Here is a 20,746-nt window from a genome sequence, read left to right as displayed (position 1 = left end):
CAGCCTACTACATAGTTAAGGTTATAAGTAAAAGACTGGAGCCTGGCTTACCCAATATATTTCTGGCAAAGAGTTCCTGTTCCCCCACTTTTCCAAGTTTATTTGGTTTCTCAGATAGGTTTACCTGTAGCCAGCATCATTGGGTGCCAGTCCAGTTTCGTAATTCTATGTCTTTGGTAGTCATTTTGGCTTCACCTTTTCTTACAACTTGTAGTTTGAAATCTAATACCCAGTACAACCAATAGTCTTAAGAGATGAGGCCTTTGGATGATGATTAGGATGTAAGAGCCCCACCATCATGAATGAGATTAGTGCCCTCATTAAAGAGGTCCAATGGAGCTTGTCCACCATCACTTTTGCCATTTGAGGATATAGCAAGAAGATGCCTCTTTGAAGCAGAGAACAGGCCCTTGTAAGACACCAAATCTTCTTGTACCACAGTTTTAGACTTCCTGGCCTCCAAACTGTGAACAGTAAGTTGTTTATAAATAACCCAGTCTACGCTATTTTGTTTTTGTGGCCTGCCTGGACCAAGACACTCGCAGATTTTTCATCTCCCCCTACCCAGACCCACCATATGATACTTTAAAAGAAACTTGGTCTACCTATCCAAGTAAACTTTCCCTCTTATTTCCGAGTTTTTTTTTTTTTTTTTTTTTTAATGCTGTTCCTGGGCTTGAAACTCAGGGCCTGCACACTGTCCTAGATATTTTTTGTGTAACTTTAGTGTTCTACTTGAGCCACAACTCCACTTTCAGCTTTTTTTTTTTGTAGTTAATTGTAGATAAGTCTCACATGTTTCTACTTGGGATTGCTTTAAACTGTGATCCTCAGATCTCAGTAGTTAGGATTATAGGCATGAGCCACCAGCACCTGGCTACAAGATTTCTTTAGGAAAAACACTTTAGCCCATTTTAAGGCTTCTGAAACTCAAACTCAACTTTATTTTGTAAATGGTTAAATGTATTGTTCACAACTTTATTTAGTTTTCATGGAGAGGGGGAAGAAAACAATGAAACTATTATTTTATTTTCTTTATTTATCAATAGTAACAAAAAATCAGGAATTACAAAAACAAGTTAAATGCAATGTGGAAGCATACTAAATACAAATACATGTTCACAAACACACAGGCAATAGAAACCTGTTCAAATTGTTTCCTGAAATTTGCTTATTTAAATCATAGGTGTAAAGGAAAGACATTCAGACTGGTTCACAAGGGCCGATTAGCAGGTGGAGGAGCCCTGCTTTCCAAACACAGTGACAGAATCTAGTCATGGCTTGTGGAAAGGTTTCCATGGACACTGGATCTTCACAGATACTGCAGTGTTTATAAAACCACATACATACAGCCCAGGAAGCTTGCAGTCTAAGCCTTACATGTTCTTAGAGGGCTGAAGGAAATCACCCTGCTTTAATCCTGTCTGTTGGCTTCATGCAAAGCTCTATGCAAGATTCTTCAAACTAGGCTATTTAGCAGCTTTCCAAGAATGGTCCTCAGATCATGTGTCCCTACGGTGCAGATGACAGCTGCTCTATTTACACAGAAGCAGCAGAACGTAAGAGGAAATGGAGTTTTGCTCTTCACAATTTAAGGTGGAAAGGTGGGGTAATGGCTGTTCTAAAAAATGTTAAGAGATACCATGGCTTTTTGCTTTCAACGGGCTAGTATTCCTGCCTTCTCCCATCAGGTCCAAGAACTGGCAAAATTTCTTTTGATTAAGGCATGCTTCTGTGAGTTCTCCAAGGCACATGGACAGGGAGCAGTATTCAGACTGCAAAGTGGAGTTCAGTGTCTAAATGGGATGTTCATAAAAGCTCCACATTCGAAGTGGAAGGTTCTCTTTTCAAATAGGAACAAGGAAAACTATTTAGAAGGAATTCCATTTCGGCACACATTGTCTCACAGTTGCTTGTGAAGTATAATCTAAATAATTTCCCTCTGAGGTTCTTTAATCTGATTTTTTTGGTAAGTGTTCGATTCTCAGATCTTCAAAATTTTTGATTTTTGTCATGCCAATTGCATATGAAACATGGTAATGAGCGGGCTTCAAAATTAAGAGGGCAAAAGACACAGGGCTGACCCCCAAATCAGTTTCTCCCTTTGGATTCAATTTCCACTTCTCATTCCTATTATCTGAAATGTCCTTCTGTTTTCATCTCTACAGAGAACGCTCTTTCTGACCCCAGCCAGCGCTTGTGCTGACAGGTGCAGTTTGAAGACAAATTGTGGGGAGGTGGGGGAGTTTCTTCCTACTCTTCCCAGGAAGGCCTCACATTCCCACACAACCTGCAAGGGTCATTCACACTGAGGTCAAACTTGGTCACCTTGCCTTTGACTGGCTGATTCTTCTTGTTATACCAGTAAGGTTTCATTTATCCTGAGAAGATGCAGAAAAAAAATCACAAGAACCTATCACCCTATGGACCAATGACTTGAGTTACAATAGTTATCATTTATCACATAGGAAGATGAATGCATTCTTACTAGCTTACTGAGGAAACTGAGTCCCAGAAACAGGAGGAGACAGGGTTAAAGTCACTGGGCTAGTTAGTGGTAGATCCATAAGCATGTTAGCAAGCCAGGATATCCTAAGCCTCCATACTTTGGCATGCTGACTGGCCTGATATTCTCAGAATAAATGAAAACAAAAACAAAACAACAAATAACCAAACTTCTGAATCTTGAAAGCCTTACATGACGTTTCTTCTTCCCCTGGCTTCTGTCTGAAACACCCCCTCCCTGTCCCTCTTGGCACACAACTGACCTGCTGGAAGCCAGGTAGATGTGCCAACTCTGGGCTACATCTAATCTAGTATGTGAGGCGGGGGGACAGGGGGAGGCAGCTGGATTATGTGGGTGCTTACACCACTGAAGACACCGAATGCCTTCCACCTCTGAAATGATAAGGACTACTGAAAAATAATTACAAATGCTTAATAGCTAGACAAGAAAATAAAATATTACAAAAAAACAACAATAGAGTGATACTTGAAGAATGAAGTCAGCTTGCCAAACCAAAAAAAAAAAGTGTTTTACAGAGAAATAGCACCTTTGGTAAAGAGTATTTAAACATTTTGGTTAGGTCTCTTAATGGCTCAGGGGGAGTACATATTTGCATCATTGGGGCACAGGTCCCCCCAAAACTCCATCCAAGTCTGAGAGATATGGTAACCAGCAGGAGGGCTGTGTATCTAGAGGCTGGAGTTGGGAGGATGGGAGAAGCAGAGATGCTGGAGGTCTGTCATGGGAACAGCAGTGATGGCAGGTTCCAAAGCAACATGTGTTCCTGGCCACTGAGCTTTCCACCCTTCTGTAGGACAGCTGCCCAGTCCTTTAGGACATGGCATGCTCTTCCTGCGGCCTGATCACAGCTGCTAGCCTTCAGATTTGGGTCTGCTCCTCTCCCCATCCATGCAGTTTCCTTACTTACCTCCAGCTCCAGGGCACTGCTTAGTTTCTCTTAAAGCACTCTTAGAAACAAGGCCCTTCCCTTCCTAACCAGCCACTCCCATTTCCTTTATTGCAAAACAAATAAAACAAGATAAAAATTCATTGCTATGGAAGCAAATACTGGTGATGTAGCGAATGTGGCAGACACAGGTGAGTACTGGACTTGGCGCTGTGCAAAAGATGGCGCCGGGCTCCAGACGCTGCACCTATACATCTCTTCTTAGGTCTCTTTGGTGCTCATCCTCTTGGTCTTTTCTGCTGTTTCCTTTGAGATGCAAGAGAAAACAACCATCATGGAAATGTACATAGCACTGACTGATACATGCCTCATACTGAATTTTTAGTTCGGTTTGCTTGCCAGGCTCCCCCTAAGATGCTGAATGACTCAAGGACATGTCTTGTTTATGACAAGGTCAGGTTGGAGCTGTTTACTGAATTACCAGCTGACCCCATCTAAACTCTTTGAAAACTAGCGGAACAGAAATTATTATCCTCATTGTGAGTCTAAGGAAAAAGCACCAAAGGAAAATGTTAAAAGATGTTCTGACTCCAAGTCCTAGCTAAGTATTACAGGGCAACAAGTTCCAAGGCCAGGCAGTAAGATTCACTTCAGTAGTCCTGGCAACTTGAGAGATTGGTTCAAGGACAATCTGGACAATAATCGTACAAGACTTTTCATGAACCAATAAAAAGCTAGAGCTGGATGTCAGTCCAAGTTGATCCAGGCATAAATGTGAGACCTCATTTGAAAAATACTTCAAAGCAAACAGCGGTAGATTGCCTGCCTAGAAGTGCAAGGGCTAAATTCAAACAATAAGGGCTAAAATTCAAACTCAGTACTACAAAGAAAGAACAGAAAAGGAAAAAGAGCAACATGTTGCAGAGGTTCTTCTAAATCTCACTGTCTTGGAGGGTGATACAGTGCTGGTTCTTATGACAGTGTTTGGCACACTATTCCAAAGAAGACTTACAAATGGACAAAAAGTACATAAGAAGCTGCTCAGCATCATTAGTCACACAAATAACATGCAAATAAAAGCCCAATGAGATTCCACTAAACAGCTAAGATTAAAAAAAAAAGGTAGCAATTACAACTGGGTGCTGATGGCTTATGTCTATAATCCTGGCTATAATCAAGAGCTTGGGATCTGAGGATCAAAGTTCAAAGCTAGTCTAGGCAGAAAACTCTGTGACTCTTAACTCCAATTAAACAGCAAAAAGCCAGATGTAGAGGTGTGGCTCAAGTGGTAGAATGCCAAGAGAGAGAGAGAGTACAAGGCCCTGAGTTCAAGCCTCAAAAATAAAGTAATAAGATAAAATAAATATGACTGTCATGGAGCACCATTCTGGAAAACAGTCCGGTGGCTCCTCAAAAGTTTAACATAGGACCCAGCACTTCCACTCTGAGGTAGGTAGGAGAATTGCAAATAAATATCCATATAAAACCTTTTAGCATAATGTTCCTGTCAGCATTTTCATCAAAGCCAAAAAACTAAAACAACAGATATATCTACGAAATGGATACCCGAAATGTCGCATGCATGAAATGTTATGCAGCCATAAAGAAGAATGAAATACTAATTCCTTCTGGTAGCAGAAACCTTGAAAACATTATGCTAAGTGCAATAAGTAAGATAGTGAAGTATGATTTCATTTATATGATATTTCCAGAATAGGCAGGGCTATTGTGCCAGGAGGTCCATTAGAGATAAGAAGAATGGGGAGTGACTTCTAATTGGCATGGAGATTCTTGCTGGAATGCTAAAAATGTTCTAGAATTAGATAGTGGGGGTGGTTTATAATCTTAGGAAAATATTAAAGCTACTGAATCACGCACTTTAAAAGAGTGAATTTTATGACATATGAATCATTTTTCAAGTTGAAAACAAATGAAACAGGACACTGTGACAACAGTGGGTAGATGTATCAGACATGGTGTTCCATCCACAGTCACTGTGCTTTGGTGAACACTGGCATGACTTCTTACTGCCAGCACCAGCTCTCTGCCTAAGGCCTACCTTTAGGAGCCCATTCTGCCAGTACCCACACACGCCGGTGGACAGAAATGGCATGGTCATTTCCTGGTGGTAGAACATAATTGCTGGGAAGTTTTGTAGAGATCCCTGTGGCTCCCTCCTACCTTGGGCACAGGGACTCTACTCTGTTCTCAAGAGTTTCCCAACAGAACTAAGTCCTCCATGCCTCTGGTAGCAACTGAATGCACACTCCTTGATGCTTCTTTCCTGGTCCTGTATCCCAATAAACTCACTTTATTGAGTCCCGCCTCCTGAGTAAACCCCCACAAGTGGGGTAAAGTTAAAAATATGAGTTATTGGAATCACTCCCCACCATCTGGAACTGTGGAGAGTGATCCAATCACTAACTTCTCCACCCCAATAAAAAGAACTCTAGGATGTTGTTTTTAGTTTTCCTTCTATGAGGTTGAACTCATTTGAACATGCGAGGCTGGTAGAACTGGGAAACAGAAAAGATTAGAAGCTTCTGCATCTACTTAAACCTCCAACATGAGATTTCTATTCAATCAGTGATAAGGACAAAATACGCACACAGACCAGTCAATAACATAAGCAACTATTATTAATATCAATAGTTCTTTTAACTGTGTCAAATATTTCATCTCAGTAGTTTAGCAGTTCTTCTACATTACAGACTTCAAAAACTGGTACAGCAGGATTCTTCCTAGACCTGTCTACAAACAAGGTAAGGTAGACTGTCCTGTCTACAATTCCACAATAAGTCAGTAGACAGACAGGCTCAGGATCTGATTTTTCTACAATGTGTTAATGGGCCACCTTCTCCTAAAAAACCTTTCCTCAAGAAGGTCTTCAACTTAATTACATAGAATCTGTGCAGAATTCTTATTTATTATCTTCTTGAGTCTCCCAAGTCAACCAGAGACTATTCTCTAGCATGGGTGTTTAACTTACATTTTTTTGACTGTGGTCCCATTCCACTTATGTCATTCTCATGGAGTACTGAGTATATACCTGGCCCTGGACTGGGTGTGAGATTATAAGGATGAGTAAGTTGTAGATTCTCCTTTTATGGAGTGCATAGTCTTTGGATCTAGGCACTGGTCACAGTGGGAAATGCTAACAGTGGCTGATTTGAACTTAGGCAGCCCACCCATCAAATTGTAACCTACAAACGCTGGGGCCTGCTGGGCTGTTTGAAGACTCCACCAAGGAAGTATGTGTGTTGTGGGCTGAGAGTAGAGGTCTGGTGCTGTCAGAAAAGATCTATTGTGTTGATCAAAGTGTGTCTCCTGGAGCACTAGGCAATGTCTGAGTGGTGTAAGGGCCTGGTGTCTAAGGAACACCTGAATCAGCCCAGTGGATTCCACTTACCTGGTGCTTTTGGAGTTCCTGGACGTATCTGGTCATCCCTTCCTCTGCCTGAGTCTGGGCTCCCTTCTGATTTTTTCCTGCAAGAAAAAATAAAAACTCAGAGTGGTAGTGGGTAAAGGATCTACCACAGTCAGCCTCACAGGTTATTAATTCCCCTCTCATTTAACTTGTGGAAGGAGAGGTGAATCACTTCCCTTTCTGTGTGAAGGCATGAAGGGTCCCATGCCACTGTAACTTCCAAGGTAATACACTGTCAACCAGAGATCTACCCAATCATTCTCTGGCATTAGTTCCTACTGTCTCCTTCACTTGTATGCTGCGATGTGTGATGGGGCTTATTCTCCAGGTAAATACTTAGGTGGGCTCAGCATACTCATGTTACAGGCTGGTCCTGCAGACAAAGCTATGCTGAGAACCTGGATCCCTGGTTCAGGAAATTACTCAAGGGTTAGGATTTTCAATCATTCACACTCTTTCTCCCTCCCCCCACAAATGTCCCAGAGAATATTTAAATATGTAATTGCTGATTAATGATATATCTCAGTGGGAGAGCACTTGGTTAGCAAGTGCCAGCATTCAGTCTCTGGCACAGCCAAAAAAGTAAGTAAATGAACAAATAAAAATCTAAATTTGCCTAGCTTTTTCCTTCAGATATTCTGACTTTATTCATATAAAGTGGGGGGGCTGGATGCCAGTTTTGTTGTGTTTTGTTCTTGTTAAAATCTTCTCTAAGTGATTCTATGCAGTTAGGGTCGATAACTACTGCATTTTGCAATGTTTCCCAAACGTTCACAGTGCTATCGACAAGAACTATACAGGTTCTCAGGCTGTTCTTTTCACACATTCCAATTCAGTATGTTTGGGATGGTGCCCAGGAATCTTGCTTATCAGATACAAGCTAACCATTAGGACATACTGGACCCTGGCAACAACCTACGCCTTAGGGCAGTTTCCCTTCACCCTTTGTCTTCTGCTTGTACTATCTCCAGGTCCTGCTGTCCCTTGGTAATTTGTGATCTAAGGCCAGAATGTTAGCTTTAAAACAAGAGCCTGAAAAACACCTCAGAATACAGACTCTACAATCTCCTCTTACATTGATGCCCAATGCACCAAGATGTGCTGAGGCCTGTGGGCTGCCACTCTCTGCATTTCTCTTTAGTCCCAATCTATAGAGCTCTGAATGTGGAACTTGAGCTTGCCTGGGAGGAAGGACCAGCTGGCCAGAGCTGTGTGACTGTGGAAATGGGTAATGTCTTATGGGATTGTTTGATATATGCAATGCAATTTATTACCCAGACGATCACCTGTTCTAGTTCTATAAATCAGCTGCACACTGACCCTGCATTTTAGAGATGGAAGGCTACCTATATAAAGCCAGAGCCGGAGCAGTTAGGTATATGGAAAGGAGTTTAAAAAGGACATAAAGAAGGTTCCTAGTGAAGGTTAGTTGGGCCACTGGTTTCTGTTGCTATAATGTATGTGGTCTGGTTATCTCAGCTTTGTCTTTTTTGTGCATCTGCGCCAGTCCTGGAGTTTGAACTCAGGGTTTGGGTGCTATCACTGAGCTTGTTTTTTTTTTTTTTTTTTTTTGCTAAAGACTAATGCTCTACCACTTGAGTCATAGCTCCACTTCTGGCTTTTTGGTGGTTAATTAGAGATTAGAGTCACATAGACTTTCCTGTATGGGTTGGCTTTGAACTGTGATCCTTAGATCTCAGCCTCCAGAATGAGCTACTAGCACCCAGCAGCTCAGCTTGGTCATGGCTTCTAGTAACTTCTACAAACATCATTTTCCTGCTTTTCTACCTAGTCATAGAGTTAAGGGAGCCTCCTGCTCACTCTTCCATACTGAAACCTGGTCGTATGGTTGGGTTTGATTCCTCAAATAGTACTGGTTTCCATTTATACTGTTGGTGCTGCTCTTGAGCTCCTTGTTAGAACCTCTTCCAGGGCATTGACCTCTACTTCCTAATCATTGTTTTACCGATCTTTCTGAACATAATTCCAAATACCAGACTACTTTTTCTTGCCTTAGTTAACATCTTACTTTAGTTTACCTCATCTGGCATAATTTTGAGGTCCGATTCCAACCTCAACTAATGTGACTTTCCATGCCAGACCTGGCTTCAACATCCTTCTCTATCTTGACTCCAATCTGAATGGTTGCTGGCATGCTTGAACCTGGCTTTGAGATGATTCTCCATTGATTGCTGGCATCACTGTAGCCTAGGCCCCGAAAGAACCCAAGTGATTCCAACATACCTTTTAGCTCAAGATCTCTCTGACATCAGGATCTGACTACCATGCCATCTCTCAATGATCTCAACTTTCTTTCTTTTTTTAAAGGGTTGTTCCCAGCTACTATCCCCCTTCCTCATCATTCCCATGCCATCTTCTCTCATTCTATTTCCAACACAGCTCCCTCTTTCTGCCTGAGGCCCGGCTCACCGTCACAGGTCATGGCTGTGCAGACCCAGTTTCCACATGCACAGACACAGCGGTTACAATCCACCTCAGTCTCAGCTCCATCTGCATACGTTTCATCCTCCAGGGCACACTCTGTTGGACCGAAAATAGGGACAGCAGTTTGGTAGTGAGCGTGAAACAGAATAGGGTGTTTTTGCTATAGTCTGCACACCTGCCCATTTTCCCCACATAAGATCTGTCTGTTCCTCAGGGGTACCACGTCTGAGCAAATATCTCCAGCAACATGAAAAAAAAAGAGACCTCACCATGGAAATAATGGGGTGAGGTTATCATAGAATTGTGGAAGTTTTTTTTTTTTTTTTTTGCTAGTTCTAGAGAGTTTCACAATCCTCTCTATCTTGGCCTCCAAATACCACTATTCCTAGCAACTCTCAAGTACTAGGTCAGGCTTACTCTTCTCAGGAGGGTTGAAAGATGGGTTGAGGCACTTGAGGAATTCTTGGAAGCTGAGTTTCCAGTCAGCATTTTCATCAGACAGTTCAATGAGAGCATCGACACAGAGTCCTCTGAAAGAAAAGCGCAGGAGAGAGGTGTCAGCAAGCCCTCGGCTTCCCTCCAGGAAAGCAAGCCGACATCAGCTTCATGTATACCTGGGGACTTCTGGGCAGTGGGCGGGGGGGGGGGGGGGGAGGAAGGTGGGAAAGAAGAGGAAGGCTTCATTGAAAAACCTGTCCTCTATACTGGCTGGTCACAGCCAGTCTTTATCCTGTCTCCTGTAAACATCTGACTTCACTTTATTAAACTGGATGTCAGATTACTCAAACTGTTCAAACGTTCCCCGTTAGATGTCTACAGTTTGATGAATGGGCTTGTCCACCGTGATTGACAGATGTTTTTACTCCCTTCATATCTTCCGCTAGCAATTGATTTTCTACATGGTATGACTCTCAAGTCAATCGAACCAGAAAACTCAACATAGAAGAGACATGATAGGTGACGTAGGAAAAAAAAAAACCCAAAAAAGCGATCTGAAAGAATACCCAAACATAATTATCAACACTCTGGAAAGAGACATTTCAGAAAGTTTTTTAGAACCTCAGTTCCTTTACCATCCGTCGGCTGGGATTTCAGTCCCGGCTCAATCATTTTCTGCTGCCAGAGCCCATTCTCTGTCATGAAAAGACAGGGCGGAAACTTTCTCATTTTCTGGGGTAGCAGGAAGGCCAAATACTGTATTGAAGCTACAGAGCATTATCTAATTTCAGGTTATCAAAATAGGAAGGATTGGCAGATTCTATGCTTTTTAAGGTCATGGACAATTGTCAAGAAAACCCCTTCCAGAGCAGTGCTTCTGTACTTCTTTTAAACAAGAAGTGCCTTTCCTATTTTTAATTCTTATTGATGTGTACTGAAACCACATGGACATTTCTTAGTAGTACTTTCTGTTTTTTGGTAGTGGTGAGGACTGAACTCTGGGCGGGGGCGCTGTCCCTCAGCTCTTCAGCTCCTGGCTAGCACTCTACCACTTGAGCCACAGCGCCACTTCCGGTGTTTTCTGTTTCTGTGGGGTTAAAAAATTGAACGCAGGGCTTCATGCATGCAAGGCAAGCACTCTACCACTGAGCCACCTTCCCATCCCCCAGTAGTACATTTTTTAAACCATATTTATTCTTGGATAATACCAGGAAAGGAGAAGGATATTCATACAAATAGAGAGATCTATAAGAAACAGCACTGATTATCTTCAAAATCAGAACTAAAGTGATTTTAGACCTATAATGAGTACCACATGAATGCAATTTTTTTCAGAAAATTAACCACTTCACTCTTAGAAACAACTCTGCTGGGTTGAGACCTTCATCATTTAAGATTTATATTTTATGTGTTCGGGCTGAACATAGCAACTTTTTTGATCAGATATCGGTGTTGTCCAATGTATTGGTTTATAACAGTCACAGACTAGACCAGGACTGAATTCTTACTTTTCTTTGTACTTTGTATGGGCACTGGTGGCTCTTTAGCAAATGGGAAGGGGTTCCGATCCTCCCCCCCTCCCCATGGGCTCTTTCCCCAGGGGACCCCTGCAGAACCCAGCCCTCACCTGAGAAGCTTGTTGCTATCTTGGTCAGAATAGGTGGTGATATTGATGGCAGTTTCATTCTGCTCCACAAATTTCAGAAATTCACTGGAGTCCAGGCGAGAGTCACCATTATCAAAGTTCTAGAAAGGGCATGAAAAGATGTGTCAGGAAATTCTGTAGAATCCCCAGGTCCATCTCGGCCCCTTTTAGCCTGACCTTCTGCACTTGTCTTGTTCTTAACACATTTCAGTCCTGCCCTGGAACAATTCAATGGTCTAGAAATTCTCTCTCTCTCTCTCTCTCTCTCTCTCTCTCTCTCTCTCTCTCTCTCTCTCTCTCTTTCTCTCTCTCTCCTTCTCTCCTCCCTCCCTTCCTTCCTCCTTCTTCTCTCTCTCTCTTTCTGAAACCCTGATGTCTGGAAGTACTACCAGAGTCTAGGAAGAGAGACTTGCTGTTTGTTCTCATGAGCAAGCTTTCTTGGCTTGGAGAATGCCTTAGAGGAAAGTTACTTTCCCAGGAGGCTGTGTGGTTTTGTGCTGGGAGTCCACACAGTGGTGAGGAGATGTGCTGAGGGGCAGGTTGGCTCAGGACCTTGGGAATCAATCTAATAGCAGGTGATAGAAATGCCCCAGGCAGGTGCCACCAAAAGGCTGCTGCAGATGGTTGCAAGGTCCCAAGAGGCCACTTGGAAGGAGTGTCCTGGTCCCCCGGCTCCATGCTATAATCGCAGAGTCACTGCTTACAGCAGGCCTTGCAAATACTATTTATTTGGCTTTGGAAAAACCATTTTCTTTAGTTACATTTTTGCTCCTGTCCAGCTCTCATGCTCAACAAAGTTTTGTGTTTTTCTGTAGAAGAGGGACCACCCCTGCCAGGAGGAATCTATCATGTCAGAGAGGTTTAAGACACAAAGCAGGGTAAGAAGGACCGGGCTTTCTCATTCAGTGAGATCTCAAAAACTGGGAATATGGGGCTAGGCACAGTGGTGCATGCCTTTAATCCCAGCTACTCAGAAGGCAGAGATTAAAAGGAGTGAGGTTCACAGTCAAGAAACAGGGCTAACAAAACCTCATCTCAATCAATAAGCTGGATATGGTGGTACATATCTATAATCCCAGCTACGTAGGAGGTATGGAGAAGAGGATTGTGGTCTGAGGCCACTCCCAAGCAAAAAGTATGGCAGAAAGTATGAGAGAATTAACTACTAAAACATAAAAGGGTTGGAGTGTGGTTCAATTGGTAAACTACCTTCCTAGCAAGTATTAGACCTGAGTTCAAATTTTAGTACCACCAAAAATAAAACAAAATAAACAAACAAAGCAAAGAGACACAGGGAATCCAGACAGATTAAATCTCTGTCAGAAGAAAGAGAAACTTCTAGCTAAAACCAATTAACACCTGAGAAGCCTTAAGTAATCAAACACCTATTTTAACACAGCCCAGGATTTCTCCATCTCTGGGGTCTATAATGGCAGTTAGAAAGTTAAATGCCAGGGCTGGGAAGGTGGCTCAGTGGTAGAGCGCTTGCCTTGCATGCAAGAGGCCCTGGGTTCGATTCCTCAGCACCACATAAGCAAAAAAAAAAAAAGCCGGAAGTGGCGCTGTGGCTCAAGTGGTAGAGCGCTAGCCTTGAGCTGAAGAGCTGAGGGACAGCGCCCAAGCCCAGAGTTCAGGCCCCACGACCGGACCTCCCCCCCCCCCCAAAAAAAAAAAAAAGAAAGTTAAATGCCAGTTAAATACCAGAACACATTAGCATGGAGCATATTAGGTAGCTGCAGAATTGCCAGGAAGTCCCTTGGGTGCCTGGAGCTGTCCCCAACTCCTGACTGGTTGGGCTCTGGGACAGCAGGCCCTGGGAATAAGTCTCACCATCTTAGCCATCAACTTAAGAGATGTGTGTCTGAAGTGCAGGAGGCTTTGGCACTGCCCTGTGGAAGGAACTGTGTGAGACTGAATGTGTATCTGTGAGACGTGTGTGTGTGTGTGTGTGTGTGTGTGTGTGTGTGTGTGTGTGTGTGTTCTTGTCAGTCAATTGGAAGAGGACCCTTAGCTGTTTCTAACAACTCGAGCTCTCTGAAGGAGCTGCATGACCTAGTCCACATTGCTGCCAAATATTGTCCCCTCTCTCACGTTCTCCTTTAAAGCAGCAACTCTTCTGCCCTCGTTGAACTGTGTCTCTTCAACTAAATGTAGTGGGTGACAGTGCTGTCTGGGTTCATGAACAACCTCTGGACCAATGAAATGTCAGTCCATGTGTGGTCAAAGTAGTGACTCAGAGTGACTTCATACTGGGCAGGAAAGAGGCTGAAATATTGGGTCAGATCAGAGACTTTGGACCACCCCACAGCTGTCACACAGTGTCTCTCAAGGGAGAGAGCCTGGCTCTTTCTCATTGACTGTCTTGCTAAGGAAGACCTCTGTGCTTTAGCTGCTCAGAGTGAGCAGCAGGGGTGCTGGATTCCAGAGGTTGACAGCTGGACCCCGACTGATCAAGCTGTAACAATGCATTGAATTTCACAACTTTGTGAAATGATGCCCAGTGGAGAGCCTCGGGGGCTGGGCATTGCACAAGGGAGCTCCCTTTCTCTGGGACTCAGTGGTGGGAATCCAGCTCTTGATTACCTTAAAGTACTTGTCCAGGATCTCACTGTAGTTGCTGCCTTTGGAGAACCAGCCATCTGGAATGATCTCTGCTTCCAACCACTGGATGATGCGACGTCGGAGCTCATCACGGTTGGCCTGATAGCAAACAACTGCAGGGAAGAGGGTGTGTGGGATATCAGCTGGGTGGTGAGAGGAAGTACCCCTGTCACCAGAACTCCTGCCTGGGAGTTAGAGCCACATCTCTGCAGGTATGCATGTATCATCTCGTCCAACCTTCCCAGAACCCGGCAGCAGATGGGTGGGGGGTAGGGCGGACAGACAAGATCATCATACCCAGGAGCACAAGTGTGATAGTCAAGCTTATCTCTCTAAATCATTTAGAAAGATAGGAGGTGGAAACAGAGCTTTTGTTGCTTAAGAGGGAAAGAATGGAGCAGGAAATTAAAGGTATCTTCATTAACTTTGGGAAGCAGAGAGAAAAAGTTTAGCAATCACTGGCTCCAAGATGAATTGAGATGAACAAACATACATAATTGCGTTATAACTTTTTTATTTGAGTGTGTGTATGTGCTTTTCAGACCTCAGCTTCCTGAATAGCTAGGATTATAGGATGGAGCCACCAGTGCATAGCTTGTTTTACAATTCTGAATGCCACTGGACTTCCCAAAACTTTTTTTTTTTTTTTAGATTAAAACTTGCTTCCCTGACAAGTTTCATGCCACCAGCACTGCCTCGATCGAAAGCACAGAAAACAAAGCTGAGGAGTGGTCAACATGAGAGCTCATGTTAGCAGCTGCAAGCCATGCAGACACCACAGGTGGGGCTGAGGTTTGGGTGGAGAAGCAGAGAAAGCCCTGGTAAGAGGAAACTTCTGAAAGATGACTAAATATGGGGATATAAAAAGGGCATGGAGCCAGGGGAATGCATATATGAGTATTCTCTTCCCCTCTACCCTCCCAAACTGTCTGACTTAGGTTGACTCAGCTCTCAGCATCTAGTTCTTCCTCTATACGGTGATTATAGTGAGATCCACAAGCTGACTGTGAAGATCCACAGCAAGTATATGTGAAAGGGGTCTGTAACCAATGATGATGAAATTTAAATTCATACTAATACAAAATCCACAGGCTCTACTTTGCTAGCATTTCCAATTACCCACTTTCAAAAAGAACTGTGTTGGTGTCGGGCACCGGTGGCTCATACATGTAATCCTAGCTGAGGATCATGATTCAAAGCCAGCCTGAACAGGAAAGTCTGTACGAGTCTTAATTCCAGTGAACCAGCAAAAAGCCTCAAGTGGAGCTATGGCTCAAGTGGTAGAATGCCAGTCTTGAGAGAAAAAGTGAAAAGATAACACCTAGGCCCTGAGTTAAAGACCTAGTAGTGGATCAACAACAAAAGAGCTGTGTCTTCCGAAGCTGAGGGCCTATAATATGAGCATTTCTGCAGGGGCTGAAGGAAGGCCTCTGGTGCTGTCCATGTCTTTCGTGTCCGTGACATGAAGATCCAACCAGATGCTTTAGTGAGCAGCAAAAATGAAATGCACTTTTGTAGTTTTTCTCAGCTGTGCTGAGAAGGGGCAAGTTCTAGGTCACACAGAGATCTCACAGATTTTGTGAGTTTGGCAGGGATTATACAAGACAAGATTTCCGCGCTATATGCTACATGCACACTGAAGAAAAATGAAAACAAACAAACAAACAAAAAGCCAAATAGGCCCTCACCTGGGCTGGCAGATGGACTCACAGATTTCTTCTCTGCAAGACAAAAGAAGAAAATATGTAATTCAAAGTGAAGAGCCAGGTATAGTGGTGTCTCCACAGGGCTGGAACAGGGTGGTCTCAGCACACCTTACCTTTGCAGTGTCCGTCATAATCAACCTGGATTTTGGATCCGGTGAGGCAGGCATCTCGGTGCAGCTCACAATGGTTGAGGTAGGTCTTGCCATTACTGCCACACACAGGCCTCTTGTGAGGTTTGCATTGCTGAAACACAGCCAGGGGAGGATGTTTGTGCCCACATAGGTGCCATTGTATACCTGTGTTTGCCTGTGCACGTGTGTGCACACACACATACACACACACACACACACACACACACACACACACACACACACACACACACACACACACTCTCTCTCTCTCTCTCTCTCTCTCTCTCTCCAGATCTCTTGGGGCCTATAAGGATCTCTCACTTTGTGTAGAGTTGGGAAGCATTTTGCTTTCCTTCTAATTTCACAACTGCTGCTGTGAAGCATGGGACTGGACTACAAGAAATCATTATGGAAAAAAATGTGGAATAAAGTTCATTTGGCAATCAGGTTCAGCTTTGCTATTAAAACTGCCAAGATTACAAACTCAAATTCTTTAGACTTCTGTGGTTTTTTAAAGGGGGAAGAAAGGAGGGGAAAAAGCAAGTTGAACTTACACCCAGAACGAGAACAAACAGGAAAGAGTACAGGTAATAAAAAGAAACCAAACAGTGGACCTGGAAATAGCCCAACCCCTCCAATGGATAGATGAAGATACTACAGGCCAGAAAGAGACCTTCATGTATTCCTTTAGTCATTATTTACTGAGAAGTGCTTACTTGGTGCTGAGAAAAACCAAAAGCGGGCTCGACTTTTGTAGCATCTCTTAGGAAATAGCTCAAGAATCACAAGTGTGTAGCTGAGTTAAGAACAGATACCAGGTTTCCAGATTCAGAGTCAGATTTATGCTACCACAGAGTGGCCAGGAAAGAGGACCTCTCAAGTATACAGATTCCCAGGAGAATCAGGTTTTTAGGTTTCCTGGTTGGCATATTCCTGCTTCTGGGGCAATGGATGTGAGTCCTGAATCTGGGAACTAAGCTGAGTGTTTATTTGCCAAAAGAACTGGGTTTCTCCATTTTCTGTTGGCTAAACAAATGGGGAGGGCAGGAAGAGGCCACATGCCCAGGGTATTTATGTCAGGGGGTAAACATGTATTAAAGCCCTATTTCTCAAAGGCTCACTTTGCTTTTGAAATATCATTTAAAAGCCAAACTGCAAAACCTACATTCCATTCACCATTTTTTAAAAAAGCATAACCTTTGACCTAACAGGCCCTCATGGTCATCAATCTTTAGAGCTAAGACAGCAGATATTTACACTAGCATGTGGCTGCTGGGGGTGGTAAACACCCAAAGAACCATTTTCATGTCTATCTCTGAAAAAGTGGTTGAATAAATCTAGTTCTTCTGTATTACTAAGTATTATGCAGTTTAAAAAATGAGTTAAAACTTTATGGGTTTTCTGATATGCTGATGAGAACACAATACAAATTGTATCTCTCTATAGCTGTAAATACTATAATCTCATTTCTATGAGAAACAGAGAGACACTTTGTATTTATATTAACATAGGAAAAAGCCTTGGAACTATATAGATCAAGCGGCTGACAGACTAATGGGACCGAGGGATAAGGGGGGAAGATGATTATTTTCTGTTTATACAAATGTCTATACTATTTATTTTGTTTTGCTGGAGATCAAAGCCAGCATGTTAGGGTAGCATTCCAGCACTGAGCTACCTCCCCAGCACCCATATACTGGTTAATTTTTTTGTTTGTTAAAAAAATAAAATTAAAGAGACTTCTTATACAGCTTATTTTCTCTTCTGACCTTGGAAAGGAGATCAAACCCAGGGCCTATGGCATGCTAAGCAGGGGCTTAGCATGGACTTATCACTGAGCTATATCCCTAGATAATCATTTTTTTTTTATAAAAAGAGAACAATATTCCTGCATTCAAAAATCAAGCATCTGAAGCTAGGTGCCAGTGGCTCACACCTACAATCGTATTCAGGAGGCTGACATCTGAGGATTACAGTTGGAAGCCAACCTGGACAGGAAATTCCATGAGACTCCTATCTCTAATTAACCAGCAAAAACTGGAAGTGGAGGTATAGCTCAAGTGGTAGGGTGCTAACTTTGAGTGAAAAAGCTAAGAACAGGAAGGGCCTGAGTTCAAGCCTCAGTACAGAGAGAAGGGGGGGGTAAGGGGGAGGGAAAGAAAAAGCAATCAAGATGTGACTTTTAACCCCAGGACAGATGAGGAGTGCTTATATAATGATGATGATACCGCTGGTGCTGTCCTTGGCCACCGTCCTCTAGTCCCTGACCCCAGGACCTACCTCGATGCAGAGGCAGGTGGGCTCTCCCTTCTCGGTGACTGCACATTCTCGACCAGCTCCACAAAACACATTGGCACAAATCTTGGACTTGCTCCTCAGCTCTTCCTGAAACACAGATCATGAAGGAGGCCATGTCAGTGAGATAAACGTACCACATGATGAGCCGAGGGCAGTGATGATCTTTCAGGCCTGAACTTGGGTCTGGAGCCACGGGTCATGGGGTTGAAGGATTTTCATTAGCCAAGTGTTTTCCTGGAACTGCTAGCACTGCTCTGACCCAGGTTCAGGGGCCTGTGAGTCCCCAAGACTGCTTCTCCAAGAGCAATCATGTCTTTCATGTATACTTCCTTTCTTTTAAAAAGTATCACCTACCTAGTATATGCCTATGTTGAGAGCTGGAGATACAAGGGACCAATCCTTGTCCTCAACAAGCTCCATAAGAGGGGCACTGGTGGCTCACACCTGTAATCCTAGTTATTCCAGAGGCTGAGATCTGAGGATCATGCTTCAAAACCAGACCAGGCAGAAACATCTGTGACATCCCTCTCTCTAATTATCCACCAAAAGTGGAGCTGTGACTCAAATGTTAGAGTGGCAGCCTTGAGCCAGAAAGTTAAGGGAGAAGAGCTTTGGCTTTGAGTTTAAGCCCTAGTATTACTGCATGAGCATGAGCATGTGTGCATGCACACACACACACACACACACACACACACACACACACACACACACACACACACACACACACACACACACACACAGAGCTCCATGATTCCTAAACAAAGAGACACTTAAAAAATCAGAAGCCCCAGTAAGCTGGAAGAAGAGGAGGAGGAAGGTAACAATCAAATGAGACTTTCTGAAAATTCCATGTCTTAAATGATTCCTTAAGGAAGAGAAGAACAAGCCAGGTAGAAACTGAAACACTGTCAAGAAACATGAACCAAAAGATGAACGATGAAGTATTCAAAGCAATATCAAAGAGCAACCGAAGGATGACAGAGTCATAGAAACATGGACAAGCTATTATTGAGTATCCATTCTCTGTCCATTAGAAGGGTCAAGCTATTCAAAGAATGACCCTCAAGCCACCTGCCAGGCAGGACACCTGTTCCAACATGTGCAGCAGAACTAACAGGGATGGGAATGGCCTCCATCTATGCCACCTGAAAATATGAGTACTCACAGGCACTAATCTGTTGGTCACACATTCCTTCATTCCTACTCATTCACAGCCCTACGGGTGGTACAATAATGAAGGAGAATTGAGATTTCTCCAAGCCCTTCTTCTTCATTGGATGCTAAGAGAGTCACCAAACTCTAGGCCTAAACCCTCTTGGTTGGCATTAGCCATGTTAAACCAACAAAGATGGCAAAGCCATGCCCCCAGGTCGCTCCTACCATGTGAAGCAAAAAACTCACATCCACAAGGCTGTAACAGTAAAATTCTTATGCCTGGTTAAATGTCCAAGAATAGGAAGGAAGGAAGGAAGGAAGGAAGGGAGGGAGGGAGGGAGGGAGGGAGGGAGGGAGGGAGGGAGGGAAGGGAGGGAGGGAAGTGGGGGAAGGAGGGAGGAAAGAGAGAGGAGAAAGACAGAAAGGAAGGAAGGAAGGAAGAAGTAGGAGGGAAGAAAGAAGGGAAGAAAGGGAAGAGAGAAAGGGAAGAAATTAAGAGGCTGGAGAGCCATCCAATACAGCTGGTTTGCTGCCACCTGGAGGATGCTTTGCAAACTCCAGGTTATTCTTTTCTCCCATAAACCAGCTTTCTGGGCATGGAGGTCTTTCATTGGTCTAGAAGTTATTTGCACGCTTCCATTTCATTGGCTCTCAAGCTGTTGCTAAACTGATTCGTTTTTGGATGTTGCTAAGGAGAATTCAATAAAGCTGGCAGGCAGGGAAGAAAAGAGGAAATAATTCCCAGAAGGCCGGGGGACTGGAGAGCTGTTGTTTCCTGAATGGGGAGCTCAGATAAAAATCAAGCCGTCTCCAGGCAGGGACCTCATGTGGGAACTTTGCCTGGGAATGTAGAAAGGTAGATAAAGGATGATTGAGCAGTGTAAAAAATTTTGGGATAGTATAACCTTCTCTCTTCCCTTCTACTAGACACTATAACCCTGTGGGTGTGTTATAGGAGCTGCAGACCTCACAAATGCACACAAAAAACGTGCTCGGCTATGTCTGCCCACAGGGTGTATACACTAACAGGCAGCTCCACAAGCAAAACCCCACAACCCTCCCCAGCTAGCCGTGAGTTCCTATCTACTCCTTTTATTTCTTTGAGCTTAAAGTACAATAGGATCAAATACCCACCCTGCACTGCAGAGAGAAAATGGACTGTGTACTTGGAGGTCCACCGAAACTGGAAAGCAAGCTGCCTGTAAAGTGTAAAGGAATTCTGAATAGGGCTGCCTGCAGAAGCCTGTGACATACACAGAAACTCCTTTCCCCTCATGTTGTTTTTTTAGTGCACACGCCTTAAAAATAAAAATAATGCGCACATCTGAGAGAAGCTAGGAGGAGGGCTCAGAATCAAAGAGAAACAAAGGAAAACATACAACAGAGGGGCCCATCAGCTGCACTGGACATTGATGAAAACAAACTAAGCAACTCAAGGGCAGTGATGGGAGGGAAGGAATGAGAGGGATAGAGGGAACAGCTGACAC

The 20,746-nt window shown here is 43.6% G+C and overlaps 1 protein-coding gene across 1 annotated transcript in view; it reads right to left on the bottom strand.

Moving 5' to 3' along the window:
* Positions 1 to 1,004: 1,004 nt before the first annotated feature.
* Fstl1 (follistatin like 1) overlaps positions 1,005 to 20,746 on the bottom strand; it is a 49,713-nt gene continuing 29,971 nt past the window's right edge. Inside the window, exons 3-11 of the mRNA XM_070030134.1 lie at positions 18,087 to 18,191; positions 15,789 to 15,918; positions 15,658 to 15,690; positions 13,952 to 14,082; positions 11,351 to 11,469; positions 9,703 to 9,815; positions 9,271 to 9,381; positions 6,823 to 6,899; positions 1,005 to 3,719 (exon numbers count right to left, since the gene is read on the bottom strand). Coding sequence (XP_069886235.1) covers positions 3,675 to 3,719; positions 6,823 to 6,899; positions 9,271 to 9,381; positions 9,703 to 9,815; positions 11,351 to 11,469; positions 13,952 to 14,082; positions 15,658 to 15,690; positions 15,789 to 15,918; positions 18,087 to 18,191 — 864 coding nt within the window. The 3' untranslated portion in view covers positions 1,005 to 3,674. The remainder of the gene's footprint in view (positions 3,720 to 6,822; positions 6,900 to 9,270; positions 9,382 to 9,702; positions 9,816 to 11,350; positions 11,470 to 13,951; positions 14,083 to 15,657; positions 15,691 to 15,788; positions 15,919 to 18,086; positions 18,192 to 20,746) is intronic.

This window comes from Dipodomys merriami, unplaced genomic scaffold (assembly GCF_024711535.1).
Source record: "Dipodomys merriami isolate MVZ:Mamm:240054 unplaced genomic scaffold, mDipMer1.0.p SCAF_2, whole genome shotgun sequence".
In the NCBI taxonomy this organism is placed as follows: domain Eukaryota; kingdom Metazoa; phylum Chordata; class Mammalia; order Rodentia; family Heteromyidae; genus Dipodomys; species Dipodomys merriami.
The sequence above is the reverse complement of the archived record's forward strand: the minus strand, read 5'-3'. Positions and strand labels throughout refer to the sequence as shown.